At 42.0% G+C, this 24,411-nt stretch overlaps 1 protein-coding gene across 1 annotated transcript in view; it reads right to left on the bottom strand.

Annotated features, from left to right (window-relative positions):
- LONRF2 (LON peptidase N-terminal domain and ring finger 2) overlaps positions 1-24,409 on the bottom strand; it is a gene marked incomplete at its 5' end in the record, with an annotated part of 36,029 nt that extends 11,620 nt beyond the window's left edge. The window contains 6 exons of the mRNA XM_026066408.1: positions 4-100; positions 2,174-2,393; positions 2,877-3,038; positions 4,066-4,188; positions 7,763-7,881; positions 24,301-24,409. Of these exons, the coding sequence (XP_025922193.1) occupies positions 4-100; positions 2,174-2,393; positions 2,877-3,038; positions 4,066-4,188; positions 7,763-7,881; positions 24,301-24,409 (830 nt within the window). The remainder of the gene's footprint in view (positions 1-3; positions 101-2,173; positions 2,394-2,876; positions 3,039-4,065; positions 4,189-7,762; positions 7,882-24,300) is intronic.
- Positions 24,410-24,411: the final 2 nt, after the last annotated feature.

Here is a 24,411-nt window from a genome sequence, read left to right as displayed (position 1 = left end):
TACCTCATGCAGAGGGAACACTCAAAGTCGGAAGCATCCACAAGGGTTGGTGGTATCTCACTCAAAGTAATGGCAGTGTTTTCAGGTAAAACATCTGCATCTGAGTAAGCAGATAAGAAGAGAGTTACAAAAAATGTTTAAGTATTACTGCAATTTCAAATCCTGTTTAGATTGTTTTTCCATAAAGAATCTAATTTCTCTCATTTGTCCAGAGCTTTGTTTAACAAAAAAAMCATAGTTTCCATCTAATTTTTAGACTTTCTGGCAGGAGATCTTTTTGGAGAGCAGAGGAAGAAGTCCACAGCCAGAGAAAGCATTTTAGAGATGAATACCCATGATTTTCTTCTCCAAAAACGGTTGTTGTTTTTTTTAAGTCTAGTTTTTAAAATGCTCTGCTATTGCTTTCCCACCACCATCACCACTCCCACATCAGCCAGGCCAGATGTTTTTGAGTATGTTAAGTCCAGAATTTAATTTGTTTACACATATTTAAAGTATTTCAGCACTGTTTGTTATAGATTTTCTCAGTAGGAGTAATTTTTCTCACAAGTATAAAAAGGGCTTATACTCTTCTAGACTAGCCTGCTGTGGAAATCCATGTTTCAGACAGCTTAAACTTTAAGGACTACTGGAGCCAAATTAGCTAATACTAATTTCACCAGCTCAGCACTCTGCAAATACAGAAACAAAACACTTAAAATTTTGCCCATCCTGTTTTTTTGAGGGTGGTATGTATTGCTGTAGTTAACACACTTATGAATAGGGGCCTCAATCTTCATAGCAGTATTTAAGTTCAAGAGTTACCAGCTTAAAATTCTGATGACATTTGTACAAGCAGATTCTGCAACTTCTTTTATGATCTGCATCTTTATTGTCCAGTGAGGGTTGCAACAAAACCATGACTATCGCCTCCACGTCCTTTTTATCATCCAGATTCACTGACCATTAAAAAAAAGTTCAGCTTTTTGTGTTAAGTTAAAAAATTAGGATGTTTTGTTAAAAGATAACTTATGCTCAGCATTTGGTTTATCTCAAGTACAGACAGGATAGGGGAGAGGGCAGCAGTGTTGTGTGGCCTACAAAGAAAAGAGTTATCTTTAACCTATATCTTGCATGTTAGCCTTTAGTGACAGCAAGAACCTAACTGTTTTGTTCCGCAAATAGTAACATGGCATCAGGATCTAGCACAGACCAGAAATTAATGGTTATGGGTAAAATGTGATCTCTGGCCTTTACTGTGAAGATAGAGGAGGGTCAGATTTCACAATCTATTTACTGAGCTTGCAGTTCATAGGCAAGTACAGGATTTTTCCTTTCACAGCAACATGATCAGAAACTGACCATAAATCAATAATTTGTGGAGGCGGCAGACAAAAAGCAGCACTTCAAGACCTGTAACATTTCAAGGCAGAAGTCAGATTTGTCCAGGAGGTGTGGGTTTTTTTTTTTTCTTTTAAGGTAAAAAATGCATGCTAATATAATGGCATTTAAAAAACCTCTTTTAACCAATTATTTCACTACTCATGCAATATACTGCCTTCAGTATTTTTTTCCCAGAGCACTGAAAACACTTTAGAGGTCTTTGTTAGAAGCTTGAGAAGCACAGCAATTGTAAGCACAGCTATCAAGTGACAGAATGGGTGGGCTTATTAGCCTTCAAAWGGCTTCTTTGTTTGCTTGGAAAAATTCATGTAAAATTGCATGTGACTGTTTCTGATGCCAATTAAAGATTAGTTCCCCAGCTTATTGTATCTTTCCTTCATATAGAAAGTCACTGAAGTTCAGTCATACCTCTGAGGCCTGGAAAATGGCAGTCACCAGCAATACAAAGACTAAACTGTTAGTGGATTATACATTAGAAATGCCCCTTTTGAGAAAGAAAATACAGTGTTCACTGAATGAATTGATATTGTTCTGGAATAATGTAAATAGTATTTGTACTTCAATGGCTTTAACATCTTTTAAATCTACATGATCCAAAAAGACAGAAATGCCTAATTGAGTAAAGCTATAATAGCAGAAACAGACATACTAGGCAACAAAATATTATTTCAATCCCTCAATCCCTATGAGGAATGTTTCATTTACACCTATAAAAAGGGGGCAGAAAAAAGTAGCTTATCATTTTTAAGTAAGTGCAAAATAAGTGACCTTTCTAAACCATAGCACAAACCTTTTTTATGAATCTTATTGGGGACATCCAAGCTTTGTAAATCCCTCATGTCACTGGACAGCTTTCTTTTTAAGCCAACCCCAGGTAAACTGGAGAGAATAGCTCCCAAGGACTTCTTGTTGTCTTCAAAATAGAGTACATGATGGGAGACAGAAGAATCAGTGCTTCTAAATACATCAGATTCTTGGGACGGGGTTTTTGTTAACCTGAACACAGTATCCTAGAAAAAATTAAGACCAGTTACATAGGGYATGAGACAATTTTGTTTTTTTTATGTTGTACACATCAGCAATACATCAATGTTGCTATAATAAGTTGAGAAAGGGAAAAAGGCCAATATCAAACAAGGGCACTCTCAAGTTACATGAAACAGACAGGGATGTTTCTCTCCCTACAGATCCCTTCTCTGAAAATTCATCATACTAAGATTCAGAGTGCATAAAACGCACAGAGAGAGGAAAAAAAAGCACACTTAATGAACCCCCACATGAAGGCATCCATTTGTTTTCTGCAGAAAGAGTTTCATTCTCTAATATTTATGAAGAAAGAAACCCCATTAAGACATCCAACAAGAACTAGAGAAAACAGGCTTACCATGAAATGAAGTGCCTACATGAGTGTAGACAAAAACAATGTCACAGAGATCAGACACAGATCCTTATGTTACTTTTGGTATTTGTATGTTGAGTGCTTTTTACTTTACCTTTGAGGACCCAGCAATAGAACTATCTTCAGCAGCTGACTGTGTGTTTATGCTACTCAAAAATGCAGGTTTCAATCTTGTATAGGATGTTCGACTAGAGAAAGGTGCTGTTAGACTATCATGCACATTTTCAAAGGCTGGGAAAAACATCTCACACATTATCTAGTCAATTAAGAGAGAAAAGAGGAAGAAGAAGAATTAAGATAGGATCTTTATGTTTGTATGAACACAGATACCACAAACTTTGCAGCTTCCGAATGCTAAGACGCTTGCAACAGCTAGGACATCCTGCATTCCCCAGTGCTCACAAGAAACTTGTATGGCAATCCTCACAACAATTGTAGAGACATCCCAAGGTCATCTTCTCCTCAGGAACTGAACCTCCCCRAAAGCCTCTGCTCTCCATGAGCAGGGTGACAGTCTGTTGCCTCTTTCTCCTGCTTCCATCCCTCTCCTCTCTGAGCCTCAGATCCCTACTTCCAGAAGACTTTAGACCAGGCTTTCCTACCAAAACTGATTAATACAGATGCATTTCAGTTCTCATTATCTGCATCCAGCAAGGCATTTCTCTATCCTCAAGCACATTTCATCCATAGCTAAAAGTTGCGTAGAGCCTGTTCCCGTTCTCACCAGTCCCCACCACACACCTTGATGAATCCCCATTTCTTTTTCAAAAATCTGCCCATATGGACCTAAGAGGGAACCTATTTATGGCAGATTAGCAATAAGTGCATCCCCTGTGGCAAGTTAAACTCCAGAGTCCTACAGAGGCAGCAACTCCTTCACCTCCAGGACAGGGCAGCACGTAACTCCCCTCTCATCCCCCCACCGCCTTCTGCAAAAAAATGGTTTTCTGAGGGGCACTAAAATTAGGAGTCTTAAGCCTACTTAATCCAGGCATGCTCAAATCCAGCCGATGTACTGGCAGTGGAATCTACAAATTGTAGGGGACAAATTACAGATTTGTAGTGGAATCTACAAATATACAATCCCTGTGACTGAGACATGAATCAAATGCAAGAGGCCTCTCCCATGGCGTAATACTAGTAAGGTTCATCAGAGAATCTACTGAATCAAAATTACCATTTGACTTTTAACAACTATTACCTGGAATGACAAGAATTTCACTTAGCTGCAGGAAAAAGAGCAGCGTGATGGCTAAGAAGCRTCCAATAAATACATTCTATACCTTTTGGGCTTCTTTCTTCATTGCGCTCCATTCAGGATTTAAGGCAACACAGTAGAGAAACTCCTTCAATGCTTCCTCAGTCCTTTCCAATCCAGAAAGAGCTTTTGCTTTCACATAATGACCCTGTTCACATAAAGAAAAAATACAATTCTAAACATCATTTCTGAAGAGGGAGCAAGACACCAGCAAATAGACTTCTTGAAGTTTACTCCATTCGGCAGGTGAAGAATAGCCAGTATTGTAGATGAAGGTTTTGCTTTTCGTTTGTCATTACTGACCATGAGCTGTCAGCTCTACGATATCACAGTATTACATTTCCGACGTTGTTTTGGTATCAACCTGTTTAATCTATGTGACTTGGGGAAAATCACACCCTTTTGCTGAAAAAAGTGCCCTTGGGAACCTGCTGCTCTTCCTCTCTCTTCCTCTGCCTCAGAGGCTGGCCACTGCAAGGAGGGGCCAAAGGCACTGCATCATTGACAGCCAAAGACACCACACCTTTCCCCAGAGAGTGACCAGACGGAGAATGAGGAAAGGTATTTATTTCCCTGGGGCCTGAGAATACTACATCTTGATATCCAGGAGAACCGCTTCACATACCAAGGCAATTTTGACAGCAACAAAACTACTCGGGAAAGGCACAGGGCAGGCTGGAGGTGGCAGGTGAAGGAGCAGAAGATTTCGTGTTTAGGACACTCACTTCTGCTGGGTGTCTTATTAGGACAGATATGATTTGTAACTTATTTTACTTGGCTAGAAAAGACCAACATATAATGAATTTAGGAACTTACCAGTTCTTAATTAGAATTTTTTAGCCCCTCTGACCTCTCCCAAATACTAAAGTAACACATCCATGGACAAAGGGCAAGGTAGTCAGCTTGGGGACAAGCCCTACTTTAGTTGTTTTTGGCAACAGAGGAACACCCCACTTCCAAATTTCTCTGCGGACATCCATTTGTGGTTCAAATCTGGCTATGGAAATTATTGCCTTAAAGATGGAGAAAAACTAAACGTGTAGTTAAACATTTGCCTATTGCTCACTAGACAGAACTGTGTTCTGCAAACTCAAGTCCACCTCTGATCTACATAGTTATCTTTAGGCTGTGCTGAAAGTACAACTCCTTTAGAAACTGGTCAGGTAAGCAGAGACACATTTTCTATTCTTCATGCTAATGCCAAAAGATCTGGTTTCACAGAATCTTCCCAAGAAGGTACCTCAGTCTTTCAATATAGTCATTCAAGCTGATTCAAAGCCATTTAAGATCTTTCCCTCTCTACTGTCAGGAAGATAAGTAGAAGACTTGTACCAAAACAAAGTAATGAGCACTGCCTAGAACAGATTAATTAACATATGTCATTTGATGAACTAAACAAGAAGTCTCAATACACAGCCATCTCTCAAGCTGAGCACTGAGTAGTTAATCTGACTCTTTCTCTAAAACAGGGTAAAGCAGCAGCCTATTTATTCCAGCAAGTAGAAAGCATAAGACTTCCTAATAGGAGTTTGGGACTGAGGAGTACTGCGAGAACTGTATTTGGTTCCAAAGCCCTGTGACTTCTGGGGACTCAGATACAGTCAACATGCTGGAGGCATTTCACATCAAGATCTCTGTAAGTTTTTTTTCTGAACACGGTAAGAAGAGAGGTACTACCAGAGACCTGACCTTTTTATTTTGACAATTGCACAGCCTCTGTAAAATCCTTTTAGGGAACTCCTAACAAGTCAGACATCACTTGTAAGATAACTCCACTGCACTGGAGAGGTTACAAGGTTGTTTGCCATCTTCCTTCAGGGGCCACGAGAGCAATTACCTTATCCAAGTTTAAGTCACAAAGGGAATATTGATCTCCCACAGAAGGGCTTTCTGTGGGAGAAATATCTAAAGATCTAACATAGAAATTAGGCCCAGAAACTAGAGGCCTTTACACTTAAGGGACTATCACTTCCAATTTCTCCCTTTCTGATTTTCACACTGTCCCGACAAGCATCAGATTGAAGGGTAAGATCTAGCCAGAACCTTGTGCAGCTTTAGGGAAGGCATCTGTTTCTATTTCTCACATGAAAAGTACAACTGGAAACTTCTCTCTGCCTCAGAGTCCAAGGATATGGTTTTGACAGTGACTGAAAAGAAACAGACTTGTCTATTGCTCTAATTACTACAACGGACCTGCAGAACGAACAGAGCTTTACTAACTCAGCAAGCCATTAAATTAGCAATGGGCCAAAAGGTTCTGGTAGGTGAATGCTATGCTTACCTCTACTTTTTTTACTAGGCAATGCATGTTTGAGCTAGAACTCTGATGCTGAAGTGTTGCAAGACACAAAACAAAGCAGATGCCCAGAATTCCTGTATAATATTAATTCTGGACTACCAAAGAACGCCTGGAAATTCTGACAAATACATATACAAAAGAAATAACTGTGATATTGCTGGTATGCCATGATGACAAATTTCATTTTAGATTAGCATTCTTCAGAGATGTGATTAAAAACGTTTTTATCCGCCTACAACTGACATCCATCATATTTCCATGGATTCAAGGCAAACAGACAAGACGCTTCATAAAAACATTTGAACATGCTTAATTCATCTTTCCCTCTGTACAGAAACCCAATCAAAGCTGCCCAAGATAAATTCCTGACTTGATTAGTAGTGATCCTAGACAAAAAGACAAATTTTAAACAGTGAAATTGGGGGTGAGGGGGAAGATTATGACTTGTCTTCAAATAAAAAAGGTTGTAATAGATGATAAAACAGTTATCCTTTGAAGACAAGCATCCAACTTTCTCCCAAGCCAGAAACAGAGCGCTATCTGCAGCCCCCCATGCTGAAGCAGGTCACTGAGGAGCTCACGTGGCACCTTCTTGGTCTTGCTAAGACCGAGAGCAAGTCAAGGTATTCCGAAAATTCTCACCCAACTCCCCATGCCACCATGTCTCCAGCCTGGGAGCTTTATCTGGCCAAACCTGCGCTGCAGTGTTGCTGTTCATGGGGTGAGGGAGCCTGGCACTGACTGGAGGTGTAAGCCTAGGTGGGGTGAACTGTCAGCCACCCAGTTTGCTCTCAGGCAACAGGCGGTAACTACGGGCACTGTGTACTTCTTCCTAACTTCTCTTTCTTAACATTACTTCTGCTGCTTGCTTCAGAGTGCCCATGACCAGTACTCCTTGTAGCACCTCATTTCATTAAGGAAAAAAACCTCAAACCCTCTTATGAATCACTATGACACAAGAAGGAATTAGATATACGAACTCTTGGTCTCAAAGGAAAAAAAAATCCTGAAATGCAATCTGGGAAACTCCTCAGAAAGACACAGCAGCCAGGAGCTGGCTAAGCCATTCACTACCTTGGGGCACACCATCCCAAAGGGAGCTTCAGGACACAGGGCATCCCCCTGCTGCCAGACCCAATCCCACTCCCAAGCTACAGCACTAGCTGTAGCAGACTGATGGGCACTAGCACAAAAAAATCATGTCACTGGCTGCCCACTACAGAAAGTCCATGTGTTGGAGCCACATTAAACTCTCCCTATGCATGTTGTATGAAGAACCTAAGCTTTTGGTAGACATTTCCAGTCCTGATAACATCAAGACATTCTTTCAACAGTGACCTAGAAAGTTCTGTCCCCACTGCAAAGAGAAATCCTGAGAACAAGTATTTTTCATCTTATTCTTTACGACACACAAGTACCATACCACAGGCCAATGGGGTTTGTTTCGGCAGAGGACTTCTGCGTCATGGAGAGCTTGCTGGTAGTTTTTCATTGATATACAGAGTTCTGCTCGCTGTGCTATTAATGAACACTTGCAAGGAGCTGGAAAACAAAAAGGTAATGAAGAACTCCATTAAAAGAAGCGTTACCATGTGTTAAATATAGTAACCTAATTTTACCCAGAGTAACCTAAAAAGTGCAACTGCACAATGGTTAAATTTGTACTCTTCTGTAATGGAAATAAGACAATTCCTTCATTTCTTCCTTCCTTCTTAAAACATTCCTTTCAGCCTGGAAATAATCTCTGTATTTTATCTATCAGGGCAGATTTTGCTGATCTCATATTTGCATATAGGATGTCACCTGCTCTTCCCTTCCCTTGCTTACCAGACACAAAGAAGAAAGTGAAAAAGCAGCCCTGAGTTTTTTCCTCCCTCCAGTGTTGACTTTACTTAAAATAAAATGGCATATGGAGGAATCCCCAACATAGGACTCAGCTAAACTACATCCCAGAAGCCACTCATCAAGAAAAATGCACGCAGTCTTCAAGTTTCATATCCACTTGCCACCGGAGTATCTTGCCCTCCTCAGGGCAAGCAAATCTCTGATGATCACAGACATTGTTACCTTAGTACCCACTCATTCATGAATCACTTTCAGTTTATATGGATTACAAACATTTCAAATACCATTACTCAGTCCTTTTGTAAGGTCTCCATAATGCATTCTCAGATGGAATTTTAGCTCCACTATAAAATTTCATAGAACTAGAGAATAATTTAGGCTGATTCAGGTTCAGCTTGTCATTCACCAGGAACTCCCAGATCCCTTCAGCAAAGCTGCTTCTAGCCAGGGGCTGCCCAGCCCATCCTGAGGCATGGGGATATTCTGCCCCAGGTGCAGGACTTACACTTTCCTTTGCTGAACTGGACAACATTTGCCAGCCCATGCCCCCAGGCTGTCCATCTGAAAGGCATCCCTGCACTCCAGCACATCAACCGCTTCCTCCCCCCCTCCCAATTTGGCATCCCACACAAACTTGCTGACAGTGCACTCTGCCCTCTCATCAAGGTTGTTAATAAGATGTTAACCCGCACCAGCACCATTATCAACATCTGAGCCATGCCTCTGGAAACCATCCACCCAGCAGCCTTCAGGCCATTAACCAAYACCCCATGCGCCTCACAGCCCATCCACTTCTCCACCAACCAGTTGGCACCTCCCCAGTCTGGCTATTTGGATGCTGTAGGGGACCATGCCAACAGCCTTGCTAACATCAAGGTAAACCACAAATAATGCTCTCCCTCGTCCGCTGGGGCGGTCATTTCATCTTAGCAGGCAATTGGGTTGGTCAGGCATTATTCGCCCTTGGCTGATCTTATCCTTCAAGTGCCTGGAAACAGCTTCCAGGAGCATGAAGTTGGCTACCAGATGGTGGAAGCTAAGTGCAGTAACTCCTACCCAAACGTGGGCAGGTTAAAATTCTCATAACTAGGACTTATGATACGTTAAAAAGGCTGTAAGGTATCTTGAGAGGTATACTGCCTCATTCCTACAAATTATAAACGTCACCTCCAAGCTAACTCTCCAAGACTTTTCTTACAAGCACCACCTCCCCTATGTCCCTACATAGGGTCCTGTCTTCATAACCTTCCTACTGCCTCCAGTGCGCTTTGGCTTCACTGTTTGTGCCTCATTTCTGCAATAGCATCCTAAACATCCTCAAGAAGAGCACATTACCCATATGAAGCCTGTGCACACATGCAAGCGCATACGCACACACAGAATGAGCATATAGCTGATACAAATGCCACCGCTCATTAAATTCAAGAGGAGGGATGGCCCAAGACTACTTCAGCTTCCCATTTCCTCCTGTCACTTGAGCTGACACTAGCGCTCGTGCCGCAAACCAAGTTTGCATGGCTGCACAGCAAACCAGACCAAAGAATCAATTGACTGAAAGCTAATCCAATAAAAACAAATAAACAAAAAGGTTTAAGAGGATCAGTTTCCCCTCAACTGGTTCATGGTACAACCACACAAATATGAGTGCTAGCACAAGGGAGGAAGAAAGAAACAAGCAAGGACTGCTGCCTTTTTTGGCTGTAGTGAGGATTTATGCCAGATTTACTAATTGTGATCTGACAGACCAGGACTGATGTTGCCCCACTGGTCCCAGACAATGAAAGCCATAAACTACACCTAAAATACGGAAGTTGGCAACACGTGGTTAGAAAAAGCTGGTCCACATTGTGCTCTTTTTTAATATTATACATGTAGACTACTGAAGTCTTCCACTCTGCTAATTTCTAAGAGGACTGCAAGTTAAATTAAATTGAAAACAATTAGCCTAAGACCTTCAGAGGCAAATTCTTTTTCTCCTTTTAGTAGATACTCAAATATAAAATTACTCAGTTTAACTATCCTTTAAATAGCATGTGTCTTCTGTTGCTAGTAAATGCATACTCTGCCTCTATTTCCATCATTGTATCTGCAGAAAAGTATTTGTGCAAAGCATATTGTCAGAGGGTAAACGTGGTCAGCAGGGATAGATGTTTCAGCAGCTAGGCAGAATATTGGGTGGGGTATTTTTTGGCACCACAAAAGTAAAGGAAGCAGTGTAAGATAACTGGGCAGCAAAGCTAGCTTCCTGCTTCTGTTTACTATTGCACTACTGACATTTTAGCCATGTTGACATTTCCTAGTGTTTTTCTGTACACAATTCAGTGCACTTCATACATTCAGCAGACTCAGAAAGAGAAGAGCTTCACTGGGTGTTTTTTTTTTTTGTGATCTTGTCTCCAACCACAAAAGTTTTTGTTTTAAATAGAAAAGCCACTGCAAAGCACAACTGTGTTGCAAAGGCTGCAAGTCTTCCAGAAGCAAAGTACAAAGGGCTCTCATAACATGAGGGAAAAATAACAAGCAACTCAAAAAATCAAGGCAAACCAGAAAAAAAATCCACATTTATTCAGGGCTTGTATTTCTGTTCACCGAATCCCAATCAGAGAATGTAAGGTGTGGCCCATTTTAATGAATAACTGGCTAGGAATGTTTAGTTAACTGAGACAGAGAGGAAAAAAATGGAAAAAAAAATAAAAAAACAAACCCAGGTTTCCAGCTTTGCTAAAGAGAACAATATTTATGAGAGTACAGAACAACTGGTTTTCTATAGGGAGATTAAGTGGCTAGACAAGACTCAGGTACTGGAGCTGTGCCCAAGCTCCTTCATGCAGGTTCACCCCGCGGCACATCCCACCACCATGAGCTCAGGCACCCGAGCTCTGCCCCACTGCTGGCCCCAGTCGGGGACTGCAGCCAGCCTCGTACCTTCTGCCGGGCTCAGCAAGGTGTTCGGTGACTCACCACACCCATGCCAGAGGAAGGCAGGCTTGCAGCAGGGTTTTCCTACATGGTTATATTCTGGAAACTACTAGCTGTGAGCTACCAATGCCACATGAAAGGCCAGGAAAAAAAAAAATTCTGAGCTATGTGATTTCAGAAACTTAGATGGATTGAAACATCATATTCTACATCAGTGTGACTGGCACCCAAAAGAGCTGTCTCTGTGGCATCAGCTGGTGCCATGTCACTGCCTCCAACTTACTTGCGGCTATGTGTGAAAGTGGGAAGAAAAAAGTGAATGCTCAGCTACAGCTTAAATAACTACATGGATCCTTGAAGTACCACGCTATCAAGTTGTTCTACTCCACCTCATTTGTTGGGGGAATAAATTAGTCTCATAAGCTAGATGGAGAAGGTGTGAGGACAGACAGAGTTCATGGATGCTGCTAGACACTAGTATACTAAAAAAAAAAAAGTGTCAAGTTTATTAGTAAGTTCACAATAAGCAGTATTTTATTTAAAAACTATGCACTCCTTATTTCTTCTGCAGTTGAAAGAAAAAGATTTCTTTTATGAAATGACTTATTATTTCAGACCAAGTCAAAAAGAAAAAAAAAGCATAGAAAATTCTACGGTTTTTACAATACCAGCAGATGGCATTTCCTGAATCAAAGTCTTCTGGGAGCCTGCAGCTGCACAGCAAAATTTATGTTCTTGTCAGCATCATGGATCCACTGCAGAGGCTCCCAGGATCTGTGGCTCCAGGCAGCTGTGCCACAAAGATTTCCTCTGAGCCACAGGTCCTGGGAACCTTTTCACATGACTTCCCGACTCCAAGCCTTAATCCCACAGTATGAGACAAACCCCTGGCCTAAGCACCATCCTGTGCCAAGGGACTCAAGCGCTCTCCGCATCCCAGACACTTCCAAACAGTCCAGAATAGCCTACCTGGACTGCCATCACCGGCTTTTTCAAACAGATGAAACAGCTGGCTCAGCTCAGATTTTCCCTAAATGTTGACTTTCCACCCCTCCTAGTAAATTAACCTCAGCTCTGCTCACATCACCTTTGTACTCATTTGCAGATGTTCATTAGAATGCACTTCTCCTTATGCAAAGCCTAACACCCCAAATGAGTTTTCCAGATATGCTCAGCATTCAAGATTCAAAAAACAGTACTGTTTGAGTTAGGGATGCTGGCAGAGGAACAGGATTCCCCAGAATCTCCTTGTGCCAGAAAGACAATTAGAGCAGATATGGCTTACAGACAGAATGCTCCAAACAGAATGCAGATTATGATAAAAGTTTTACTGTAATAAGTTACTATTGAGCTTTTTTTCCAGGAATTCATCACAGAAAGAACAAATTTAAAGTTGCTAGAACTCCCTAATCCTTCTTATCTGACATTTCTTCCTAGAAGAGCATGCTTTCTTCAAAACCACTTCAATCCTAATCGTATTTCCTAACTGCATGAGCATAAACAATATCATCACAAAAATACGCTTGAATCTTTTCTGCCAAGAGTCAACCTGTTCAGAATTTTATGGGCAAAGCTACCACACATTTCAAAGAAACTTCTACACTAGAGAGAAGTTCAGTTTGCTTTGTTATATTATGCATTCAATTCTGAACAATTAAGTACTGAAAGCCTTTTCATAAATTTGAAAAATAATATGAAACATCTATTTTCAGTTCAGTGAGAAATTAGCAAGATCTGGTTAATTAACTCGGTGGTGAGCTAATTTTTCCTCCGGACTTCATGCAAGAATGACAAGTCAGCTCAAAAAAAGAACTGGGGGTTTTGCTTGGTTGTTTTTGGAGGGGCAGGGGAAGGAGGATGCTCGATAAGACAATTAATAGAATTAGTAAACACGTTCAGGACATTAGACTAAAGTTTCATTCTACAGCAAAGATGAAGAACTAACTCAGCTTCACAAAACTGATGGAGGGGGACCATGAACATGATGCATACCTGCAATCAGCAAGCCCATGTTTTTTCACTTACTCTCAGCCTACATTAAAATTGGATTAAAAAAAAAAAAAAAGGTTTCTGAATTTCATGGACATTCGTCCCTGCATTTAAATCACTGACAGTCTTACAGCAGGTGGAAAAAAAAGAAGACCCTCAGATAAAGCGTGCAAGAAGTCTTAGCACACACAGAATCCAGACAATCCACTTCTTTCTCTGTAAGTCCATTCTTCCAGTCCTGTCTGTCCTATAGAATAAGCTTTAACTATTATTAAGAGGTAGATGGCTGTGAATAGTACTCTGCAGGTGAATACAYTTAAAGTTCTGGATAGGCACTGGAGCTTCAGCAATACCTTAAAAAAAATCATCATAGGAGAAGGCTCACGGAGGCAGGATGCAACTCCACATAGGATCAGATGGGACAACGTCAAGCCAGCTGTCCATGAACTTGTCTAACACACGCGTACATTCCCACAACACGCTCAAGGTTATAGAGCTCAGTGAAGTAAGATTAATCCCTTACGTAACAGTCTGCTACCGCTCAGAATGAGCACATTGTTTCACAGCACAATGGTGCCRCAAACACCTATTTCCACCGTGTAAGCAATGCAGCCAGATGTAAGTGGTATACTGGTTTATCCATTCATCGCATAGGCTACAACCTGAATAAGGAGTSATCCTCTGCGTGGAGCCTGTGTCATAAAACTGCAGTAATGCTGGGTGTATACATTTGAAAGTCTRTTTCCTCTTGCAAATTCTGTGCTACCCACAGCAGGTGCAATGAAATAAAAACCTCCTCCTACAGATTTTGTCTCCCATAAAGCTGTGACTAGTTTTTTTCTGTTTGTTTTTTATCTTCATATAGATACGAAGTATTTATCTTCATCTCTGTAAGGCAAATAACTGACTGACAGTATTTGTGAAGGCAATTGCGATCAATGAACAGAAGCATCCACTATAAATTCCCAAAGCCACCCCAAACCAACATTTTATCTTCACCTATATGTGGAAACGGATTCCGTTACCACCAGAGTGTTCTGGCATGATTCATTTGCACTAAGAAACTACACTGCTGGTTCATGCAAGATTTGGATTTCACCCCTAAAAGCGTAATCCAAGCACACAGTGCACTGAGGTGAAAGGGCAGAGACCAATTTATACAGGGGTAGACAATTAAATTACAGTCACCACCCCACTGGCAGAACTGAAACTGCAACCCCCTCTCTCCCCGTGACCCCCAAAAACCCAGAACACCCACCCTCTCACTTCCTTCCCCTGCAGTGCACTTACCTAGATACCTACTCATCTTGGGGAAAGGGAGAAGGGAGTCATCATAAGAAACTCCCTTGTATTATCACTTCAACCAAAGAAAAGAACACAGGTGACAGATGAGCCTGATTATTCTTAAGAATATACAATTTTCAGAACAAATTAACTTCTCTCTAGGCCTCTGTTCTTTTTATTTTGCTGTTCAGAAGCCTCTACAGAAAGAGAAAAGTCCAGACTTAAAAATACACATTTTTGTGTGTGCTGGCAAAATGCTTTGGATTCCCAGTGGTTTTATTTCAGGCTCACTGAATAGGTCCTCAGCTAGGAAGCTCTGTATATTATTTAAAGCTGGACTGTCATCACCACTAAGCACAGCTAATCACTGCTCCCATGATTACTCAGGACAAACAGTGTAAGAGATGCTGTGTACTACCCAGAAGAAAAGCTGCTACGAAGAAAGTACAGCTAACATCATGCTCTTACTTTCAGATTATACCTGTAGCCTAATGAGGCAAAGGCATGTCAGACTAATTACACTAGCCTATGTTTTGTCTGCAGTTCCACTACTGTAAAACCAAAGACAACCTTTCTTTACAAACCGATTAAGTGATRGCAAAAGTCCTCAATTCAAGAATGTTCTAGTATACAGCTAAATATTTTATATTATATCAGAACTCGGGTATCCTGCTAAACAGCAGGTACTGAAACTGTCCCAAAACAAGAAGCCTATGGACTGAAGTACGAAAACACAATAAGCAAGCTTCAAAACAAGAGTGTTGAAACCTGCACTGATATTCAAAATGCACAAGTGTGACTCCAGACACCCCAAACAAGTGGGCAGCTGTGCTACGTGCACATGAATCTCTGACTGCAAAGAAACTCCACTGCAGCTTGCGCTTCACAGCCAGGCACGACCAGCCACTATCACACCTACCAATGCCAATTTACAGCTAGACACTCTATCATAGTATGATTTTACACAGTCGCCCTTCTTGTCATGATCAGTAAATAAACTACATTTCTACCAGTTACTCCTCATGTCTCCATAACCTTCCCTTTTTCCCGTTCAAGCTTATTTCAACCTGGAATTTCTGACTTTTAATTTACCCTTCTTGCAATGAGTTGTAAAAAAGGCCTGCTTGTTTCTCAGCTACTACCCTACTGCTTTTGTCCTCAAATATCACAGATTACTTAACACTTCTGTAAAGGAAAAAAAAAGAGTGGTGGAGTATCCTACTAATTTTCAGATTAGGAAGTCAGATTCAGTTCTATAAATGTCTTCTTCCAAAAGCAAAAGACATCCTGTTATACTTTCTTGCAGCAAAATAAAAAGAGAATATGCTGTTTGAAAAGACTTCAGCAATCCTAGAGAAGGAACTGTATCTACCTAAGAGAAAGCTTGAGGAATTTTTGGAAGTAGTTCAATTATTTATGAGATTATATCTGGATGACATACTCAAACAGAAAAAAGAAACCCTTCTGTTTTAACTTGTACRTAACTAAGTTACATAAGCAATGTTAACTACTAAAAAAAAAAAAAGAAAGAAAAACAAGCAAACAAACAAAACAAGAAAAATCCCACAAAAACACTCCAAAACCCAAAGATGGTTTACTGTACTGCATGGTGCCTCCCTTCCTGCCCAGGATGGATCTACTGTTCCTCCAGCAGTACGTCTGCGTGCGACTCATAYGGCCCTTAGTCTCGCAGCCCTGCGAAGCCCCTGCCTCCCACAGAACCAACTGAGAGTGGAAAAAGCTTCAGAGCTCCAACAATGGGATCAGAGTTTTAAATTTTAAGCTCTTTACAAATCGGGAGTAATACGAGCTCCTGCTCTGAAGTACTCTGCACGTTTCCAGTAGTGTCATATGTGAAGTATTTACTACTGTTTTTTCGAGCACTAGCTCAGTTATATAAATAAATAAATAGATAAATAGAACAGAAGTTTGCAAAATATATTATGTAAAAATAATACTCAGACTACTGCAACAGTCTCTAGGTAACTTTAATTCTCACTCCACTATTTACACATTTTTTTCTACACATAAAACAGAAAAAACAAATTCCAAGAGATACTCTTACAGAAGATGAACAAGTTTCTTGACCAGCAGAAATCCTCTAAGAAAAAAGCACCTATTTTCTGCTATTCAGATATACATTATTCGGTTTAAAATGATAATAATAAAAAAATTACAGTCAAAGTTTTTGTTCTGGGAGTTACCATGTGTTTTGTCCCCTTCTGTGAGTTATCGCATAAGGAGTACCTCTCATCCTTCATTTAGCAGTCATTTTCATTTATTAGCTGAAAAATTAAACATTCCTTTGATCAGTTACTAAAACGGATGAACCATTTGCCATTCCAACAGTCATGACAGTTGTCTATGAGGGGTTTTGATTGATTGTTTTTAAAGGGCTGGTACAAAACCAAGAGACTTATTTCTTTACAACTGGAAACTGGAAAGTGAGGAAGACCAAGTCAACCTCTTCTCTACTACCTCAGAAAAAGACAGTCAACCTATCTTCTGACACCAATCTCCTAGAAACAGAGCCCGAAAAAGAAGAGACCATTAGAGTGGACTGATACACACAATTCACCCGTAGGTGCTTTGGACCACTTGAACAATGTCACTTTGAACAATGACTCATCAGTGCAAGATAAGTGCACCACTAAGGAGCACAGGCCCTAAGAAAACAACAACGTAAATAAAATGTGTACATTCATTAGTCATCTTTATGAAATATTTAAGCACAGCTTTCTAGAAAGAATTCAGCAGCTTCCCCTTGCAGACGGACTCAGTAGTTTCTTTGCTTCTCCTGACCTTGGCCCATGACTAACACAGGAAGATCTTTCATCCTGACAATTCTGCAGTATGACAGCACCAGGTGGAGAGTGTCCTTTCCCCAGAAACAGGTGACAGCACTACCAGCTTACTGAGAAATTGTGTTCATCTTTTTCCCCCCTTATCTGGAACAACTCAGGAGCAGACTTGGAAGGAAAACACCTCAGCAAATAATTTTTGGGACACGGCAAAACACTGACCCATAGCTATTTTAACTTGTCAGTGGAAATACTTAGTCCAACCCTGAGAATGCTTTGCTGAAAGTTTACCTATGTCACGCTCACCCAAAAGCAGTATGCCCCCACAACCTGGCATTCAAACGGTAGGAAAATCAGCAACTGTTACTCTTAAATCCACTTGCACTAAAACATCGCTTAAAGTAAGAAAGACCGTAGCTTTAACAATCTGAGGGCCAGTATGGAAGGTCCAAAGACACAGCAAAACAAACTTATTTTCTATTTATAACAAAATTTTTTCCTATTTAACGGTTACTGATGTAAAAGAACACCTACCCTACTCAGACATGAGCAATGGCATAGGACACCAGTTCTGTTAACAGAGCCTCACACTTTGAAAAGGGCAACCTCACACTAAACCTGGATTTTGGAACACGCCAATTATTTAGCAAGCTAAGTTTGGGCTCTGGAACCTGCATTTTCCTCAACAGATTTAGTGTGCAATTCAGCGTTAGTAAGTGTAGATGTTTATCCTTTGATCTGATGTGAAGCTAAGGGTAGGGGGAGAAGGGAAGGAAAAAAAAMCCAAACACATGAACTACCACCTACCTAGCCAGTACACTAGGAGCAGCAGAACTGCATTTGAACGTACAGTGACACGAACAACTGTATATATAGACCAGATGAGATAAAATAGGACAAGAGGGCCATAGGTGGCCTGCAGATACTCAATGCTGAGGCAAAAAGGGCCCCCCTGGTGTTGCAGCAGCCTCCGGCAGCATGGCCAGCAAGTCACCTGCTGCTCAGGGCTCTGGTGGTGGCCACCACGCAGCAGCACAGAGGTGGCATGTGCACCCCTTGCCATGTACGCAGGGGTAGGGGGTACAGCAAGGCTGAGCTGGCAAGCCACCAGCACACCATGGGAAACAGCACCAGGTGCCAGGCAGGAGAAAGGTGGGTGGAAACCAGCCCCAAACTGCTGTCCTCTAAGGTATTCTGGCCTGACGCATTGTCCTCACATGCCTGTTGTTTTTTTTTTCTTTTATGGCCCTTTTCTTCTGCCTTCTGGCCTTCCCCCACCCCCCCTTAATTGAATTCATACTAAGGGAGAATTTAGAAGACACCAGATAAGTGCCCATGAATTGCTTTACCACAAAACAAATTAGTGTTGAGTGGCCATACTAAGTTTCCTTCGGATCAGGCCAAATTATGGTGAACCGCTGCTGGGATAAAAAAGGGAGAAATCTCTCTCCCTGAGGTTTGGCCAAGGGAAGCAGATCCCCCTCTTCCCACCCACACTGGAGAAAGCCCATACCTGATGTTTCTGGYGGTGCCCTGAAGAAGCCCTGGCAAGGGGCAGGGGGAACAGGGCTCCCCACCATGGGAGACATGCTAGGGAGCACCACCAGCACCCAGCTGCCACCCCAAGGGCAGCACTGTTTCTTCCCTGCGCTCCACCACTGGTGGGATGCTGAGTGCAGATAAATGCACCTCCTTGCTTTGGCCCCTTTTCCTGCACAGTCCTTTACATGGATCTCTGTTTCTGAGGGATAGAGGGCTTAGGAGGAAAAGCATGCTCATCCACCCTCACGTGCCCATCCATCCTCATTGTCAACTGTGTTTTTAAATCTCAGCAGCATCAGAGAGTGTTTTATATTCCAGTGTCTTATTGTGAACCCTGGGGGGGGGGGGGGAAAACCACGCTGGGCAATTTGAGCAGTTACATCCACCAGCTATCCCTCCGCCCCCCACCAGGAGAAACCTATTTCTGCTTAGGCTAGCACAGCAGGCTCAAACTCCCAACAGCCACATGCAAACCCTATGCCATATTCCCTTTCACTTCCACACTGTGGTGTGGAGAGAGGAGGAAAAAGAAAAAGAAAAAGAAAAAGCAGCAAGTCTAGGAGAAAGGAAAAAAAAAACACGGAGGGGCCGCGTGGCAACGAGGGGGCGAGACGAGGCAGGAAAAAAAAAGTCCATCTGTGTGCATATCATAAGTAAAAACAGCCACTCTGAGGGAGTGCTTTGAGACTTTATTGATCTCCAGAGACAGTGACACTTCTTATGCTTGGCAGCCTATAAAGGAAGACTTTATAGTAGTTGGTAATTACGTAGCACAGCCAACGTGCTGCAGACAGAAACGATGTGTTCTGGCACGGGGCACGCCGATGTCCAGCTACTACGTGCACGGCTGTTCTGTGAGCGGGCGTGCTCTTTTGGTACGGAGCCTGCGCTGCATGCCGAGCYAGCGCCGACTTAATTACGCCACAGGACTTCATGCATCCCTACGCAATTCTGCACGCAGCAGCTCTTACGGGATTAGGGTCACACGCGCGCAGCAGGCTGAATGGCACTTCTGAGCAGGGAAGTTTCCGCAGCAGAGCTACACACAAGCTGAGGAGACCTCAGAAGAATTAATTGTTAATTCTGCTCAGAAAACAGCCCTGTTACAAAAACAGCAAAAAACCCCAAAGATGACTGCACTGCTGGGCTTTTTATCTCTGAGCAGGCATTTTCAGGCTTATTTACAGGAAAGGCACAGGATGCTAACAGACTGCCTCAATATGAAGAGAGGTGCAGGGAAACAGCAGCTGAAGGAATGAGTCACCAGTACCCAATTCCCCTTATATTTTGCATGTTTATTTGCTTACTAGTGTGCTCTCACCCTGCAAAAAGCTCAGACTCCCTCAGATCTATATAGAATTTAATTTTAAAACCAACAGACTAGCTTGAAATGTACAATATGCTTCCATTTGGCCTGCACACAACAGAATATTCTTTTGGTAAACACCACTCCCCAAGACTGAACTTTGCTTCCCCCCTACACCCCCTGCAATACAGTCTTTAGCCCTATAGAGCTATGCACTTCACTTGGGGAAAGTCCTACTCATTAGCTTCCCTATTAAGCAACAGCCACCTGCTACCTCTGTAATTGGGAACAGCTTTCTAGAAAAATCACAATCCTAAAAGCACATTCTCAAAATACACGTTAATTTGTTACTGAAATCTGGTTCCTCCAGTTTCAGGTGTCTAGCTTAAAGGGCCTGTGAATCCAGATATACAGACATAGCCTCGCCACAGAGCATCTTCATCTCACACAGCAGGTGAGAGCAAAAGTATCTACTACCAGGCACTCGCAGGATACGCTGCAGGGACAGGAACAGGCACCTAGGAACTTCTATGGCCTCAGAGAATACTTGTGACAACAGCTCCTACTAGCTTTGTATTGTGTTAAGGAAAAAAATATATATATATATATGAATGAATACACACACACACACAGATGTATTCACACACACATATACATACATATATGATAATATATTTTAAGTGACCTGTTCATGTAATCAGAAAGCCAGTTCTTCGTTTTAAGAAACAGAAGAATAAATTCAGGGATGGCACAGAGAAGCCCACCTCCAGTATCTCACCTCTCAGAACTGTGTGTGTGTGTGGCAAGCAGCCATGGAATAGAGATTTGGGCAATACTTGATATTATAATGACTGAACAGTGTAAAGCTTGGCACAAAGAGTAATCCAGTTGGAAGCAAATGCTTCCTTTCAAGTGGCCTCACATGCATTTGCTTTGAAGTTGTGGTAATTAGATACCTTGCCATAACGGGGAATTTATTCCAATGTCTATGACAGTGAAGAATCAAGTGACTTTGTTTAAAATAGTGGAGACCACCAAGCTGCTGGCACCTTAAGAGGACTGGAAGGATCAAATAGTAGAACTGAATTAAAAAAAAAAATTTATATATACAGATAGACAGACTCTCATAGTAGAGTGGAGAAGTGGTGGCACTGCTGATTTGACGGTTTAATGACATAGGAGGAGCAGATTTACAGGTTGAAGTAAACTTTTACAAGACTAACTAGTACACCTGGAAAAAGCTGACAACTTTAAGGCATACAGACCTCTAGATCTGAAATTAGGTGGCAGATACTCCTATTTCTACTGGAAAGAAAAAGGCTACATGAAAGGAGGCTTTTATAATTTAGTCAGCTTGTAGCAAACTTCAAGCACTGAAGCACCTCAAGAATTAAAAAGCAAATTAGAAGACAAAAGGTCACCAACCAGAATATGGGAGAACTGATCGCTAACTGGAAAACACCTTTTAATATTACAGCAGTAGTCATACAAAGCCACTTGTAGCAGATGTAGTAGGATAGGTACTTAACAAGAAACACAAGCAAAAACCCCACCAAACAGTACCTCCTTCTAAGCCTGGAGTCTTAGCTAACTTTATACAACAATCGTATAATCAATCTGTTCACGTGCCTTTCAGTTCTCTGCTTCACTTTCTTAAATGAAGAAATACACACACCCTTGACTCTCAGTAGTAATCCATAAGCATTTGGAAGGGGGGACGGGGTCTCTCATAAATTAAAGGTCTTAAATACCTGATATTGGCTTTGAGTTGCCCATATGCTAATACTTCAGAGGTAACCGAACAGGAAGAAAATAGTCATGTTTTTCTTTTTTCTCCTATTATTGTGCTACTTGGCTGGAAAGCAATAACGCAAACACTAGCAAGCCAAAAGGCAGTACCTGATGAGCACATGGTAAAATTTTAAATGAACATCACACTCTGACAGCAGTTTGAACTGTGAGAAGTCACAACCAGTACACATGAAACAATAAAAAAGGTCAGTGTTTGGGGGATGGGGGGTGTATGCCCTTCAGCAACAGGAATTTGGATCTGCTACCAGGAAGTTGCAACATGTTGTCAGCCTATGGTTTTAGGATTTCAAAAGCTAGAGAGATACCTGCTATTATTTTTAACTAGTTGGGGGGGGGGGGTCATATTAAGCAATTTTAGCCTTATTTGCAGAGTGAGGAGTTTGAACACTCTGAAGTCACAGAAGACTGAAACAGGGACACCATGAGGGAGTTATCTCAAGACCCTGAAGTACAGCAGCTGTGACTGGAGTTAGGTACTACAGGGACAGGAGAAGGGTAGGACAGGCTGCAAGAGAAAGCCATAAGCACACTTTAAGTCCTTCTAACTCTCTTTACCTCCATGCAAAGCAGCAAGAAGCACATTGCTATCACAGCTGCAGCATGCATCCTTGAACGTTAGCACATGTAACACTACAAAACAATTCTCAAAAAGTCATGCCAAACAGTTACTTATTTCATTTATTAGATGCCATTTCCTCAGCAATGGGACCCTGGACCCAAAATTTTTGAGAGACTGCATTACTTAAAAAATCATTGCAGCCAATGACCTACATGAAGCCCCTCTCCTCCCTCTGCTTCACCTTCTTTCTTGAGCTCTCTGTCCTGCCCTACTTTAACAGGGATTACTTTGGCTAAACCGTATAATAGTTTTATAGAGAGACTTGAATACGACTGAAAGCTTGTCATGTCTAACAATAAGAGTGAAGTAAATAGCAGAACTAACAGTTTCTCTGGCCAGCATCAATTGCAAGTTGAGCCACATGATGCACTATACTCCAGAAATACTCCTGTATTTCTGATTCATATCATGCAACCATGACAAAAAATGAAACTAAGTCAAGGACTAGCAATAATGGTTTGTTTCTGTCCATAATAGCCAGCCAACAATGAAAATTTTTCACAGCCATTTGCTCCTAGATGAAAAGCCAGGAATGAGGACAGCAATTTTATTCAACGTACAAAAGGAGTTCTTCCATCCACAAAAGAAATAAAATTTCTCTTTACATTGCAATTACCTACAGGAGAAAAGATTTAGCGGCACAATTTTTGTCTCTGTGAATGCTACAGAGGCTTTCTTTACCCTTCCTCTCCCAATTAAATCAGTTATCTGTCACAGTCAGACTGGAGGAATGGTAGGTCCCAGGGGATTTGCTGGGATTCTGGCTATTCATAGCTCTCTGCCTCTTCAGGCATTTTAGACGCTCATTGTGCTGTACCACCCCCACTGCTTTGAAAAGCAAACAAAAAAGGATGCGCGCACAGTGCACGCACACACAAGCATACTACCAGGCTACAACAGAGCGAACAGAATCCGCCTACTACTTAGCACAGAGACTGAAAACAATCTGGTTTCGACAAACTAAGACTGCCATCAGTTTGAAAGAGAAGGGGGAAGGCAGACTATTCCACTTCTGCTCAAGCCCAGAGTTTTTAAGAGAATACTCTGCACATAAAATATTGCATGCCTGTTTATCCAAACAGGTACTCAAAACACAGGCAGTCTCCACAAGTGGAAATACAGAATTACCTCGAATATTCTGCACAGCACAGGATAAAAGAAAATCTCCGATCCTCTATACGTATTCATATTTTATTGCTTTAAGGGAAGTGTTCTCAACTGCTGCATTTTGCTGAAAACGCAGTGTGGCTCAAGGCTCACGAATCTGATCCACAATCCAGTTTCTTCCATGAAGTCATGGCAAGGCTTAGCAGGAATACTACAGCGTATTCTTTAATAAAAGATGGTTTCCCCACAAATATGAACGAGGATTTTCTAGAAATACTGCATAATGAGTCATCAACTGCAGGCAGCTAAACGCAAGACACCTTCTGAGCGAGCACAAAAATAACAGCGAGGCAAAAAATAGCAATTCACTTCAAGGAAAAAAAAAAAGGGAGGGGGGAAAAAAAGAGCACTCACAGGATTCATTCTCAAAACTTCGCACTCTAACTTCCCTCGCTCCAGCATAACCTCTCCCACCATTCATCGCGGAAGAAAAAAAAAGAAAAAGAAAAAGAAAAAAAGGAAAAGCTTCATTCACACGAGCCCGCCACGGCCACCACCAGCCCCAACTCCCGGGACAGTTTTAGGCATGGCACAGCCTCCTGCGCCGGGGCGGGGGGCGTTTTCCCCTTTGTTCCTCATTTCCCCCCCCGCCTCCCCACCCCCTCAAAAGAAGGGAAAAGGAAGGAGGAGAAGGAGGAGAGAAGGGGGGGGGGCAGCAGGGCCGGCCCCGCGCTCACCCATCTCCAGGGCCTGGTTGTACTTGTCCAGCGCGGCCGCCGGCTCCTGCCGCTCCCGCAGCGCGTCGCCCTCGGCGCGGAGGCGGCGCGCGCGGCTCTCGGCGCCGAACC

This window comes from Apteryx rowi, unplaced genomic scaffold (assembly GCF_003343035.1).
Source record: "Apteryx rowi isolate R43461 unplaced genomic scaffold, aptRow1 scaffold_103, whole genome shotgun sequence".
In the NCBI taxonomy this organism is placed as follows: domain Eukaryota; kingdom Metazoa; phylum Chordata; class Aves; order Apterygiformes; family Apterygidae; genus Apteryx; species Apteryx rowi.
Note: the sequence above shows the minus strand (reverse complement) of the source record. Positions and strands in the feature narration are given on the sequence as shown.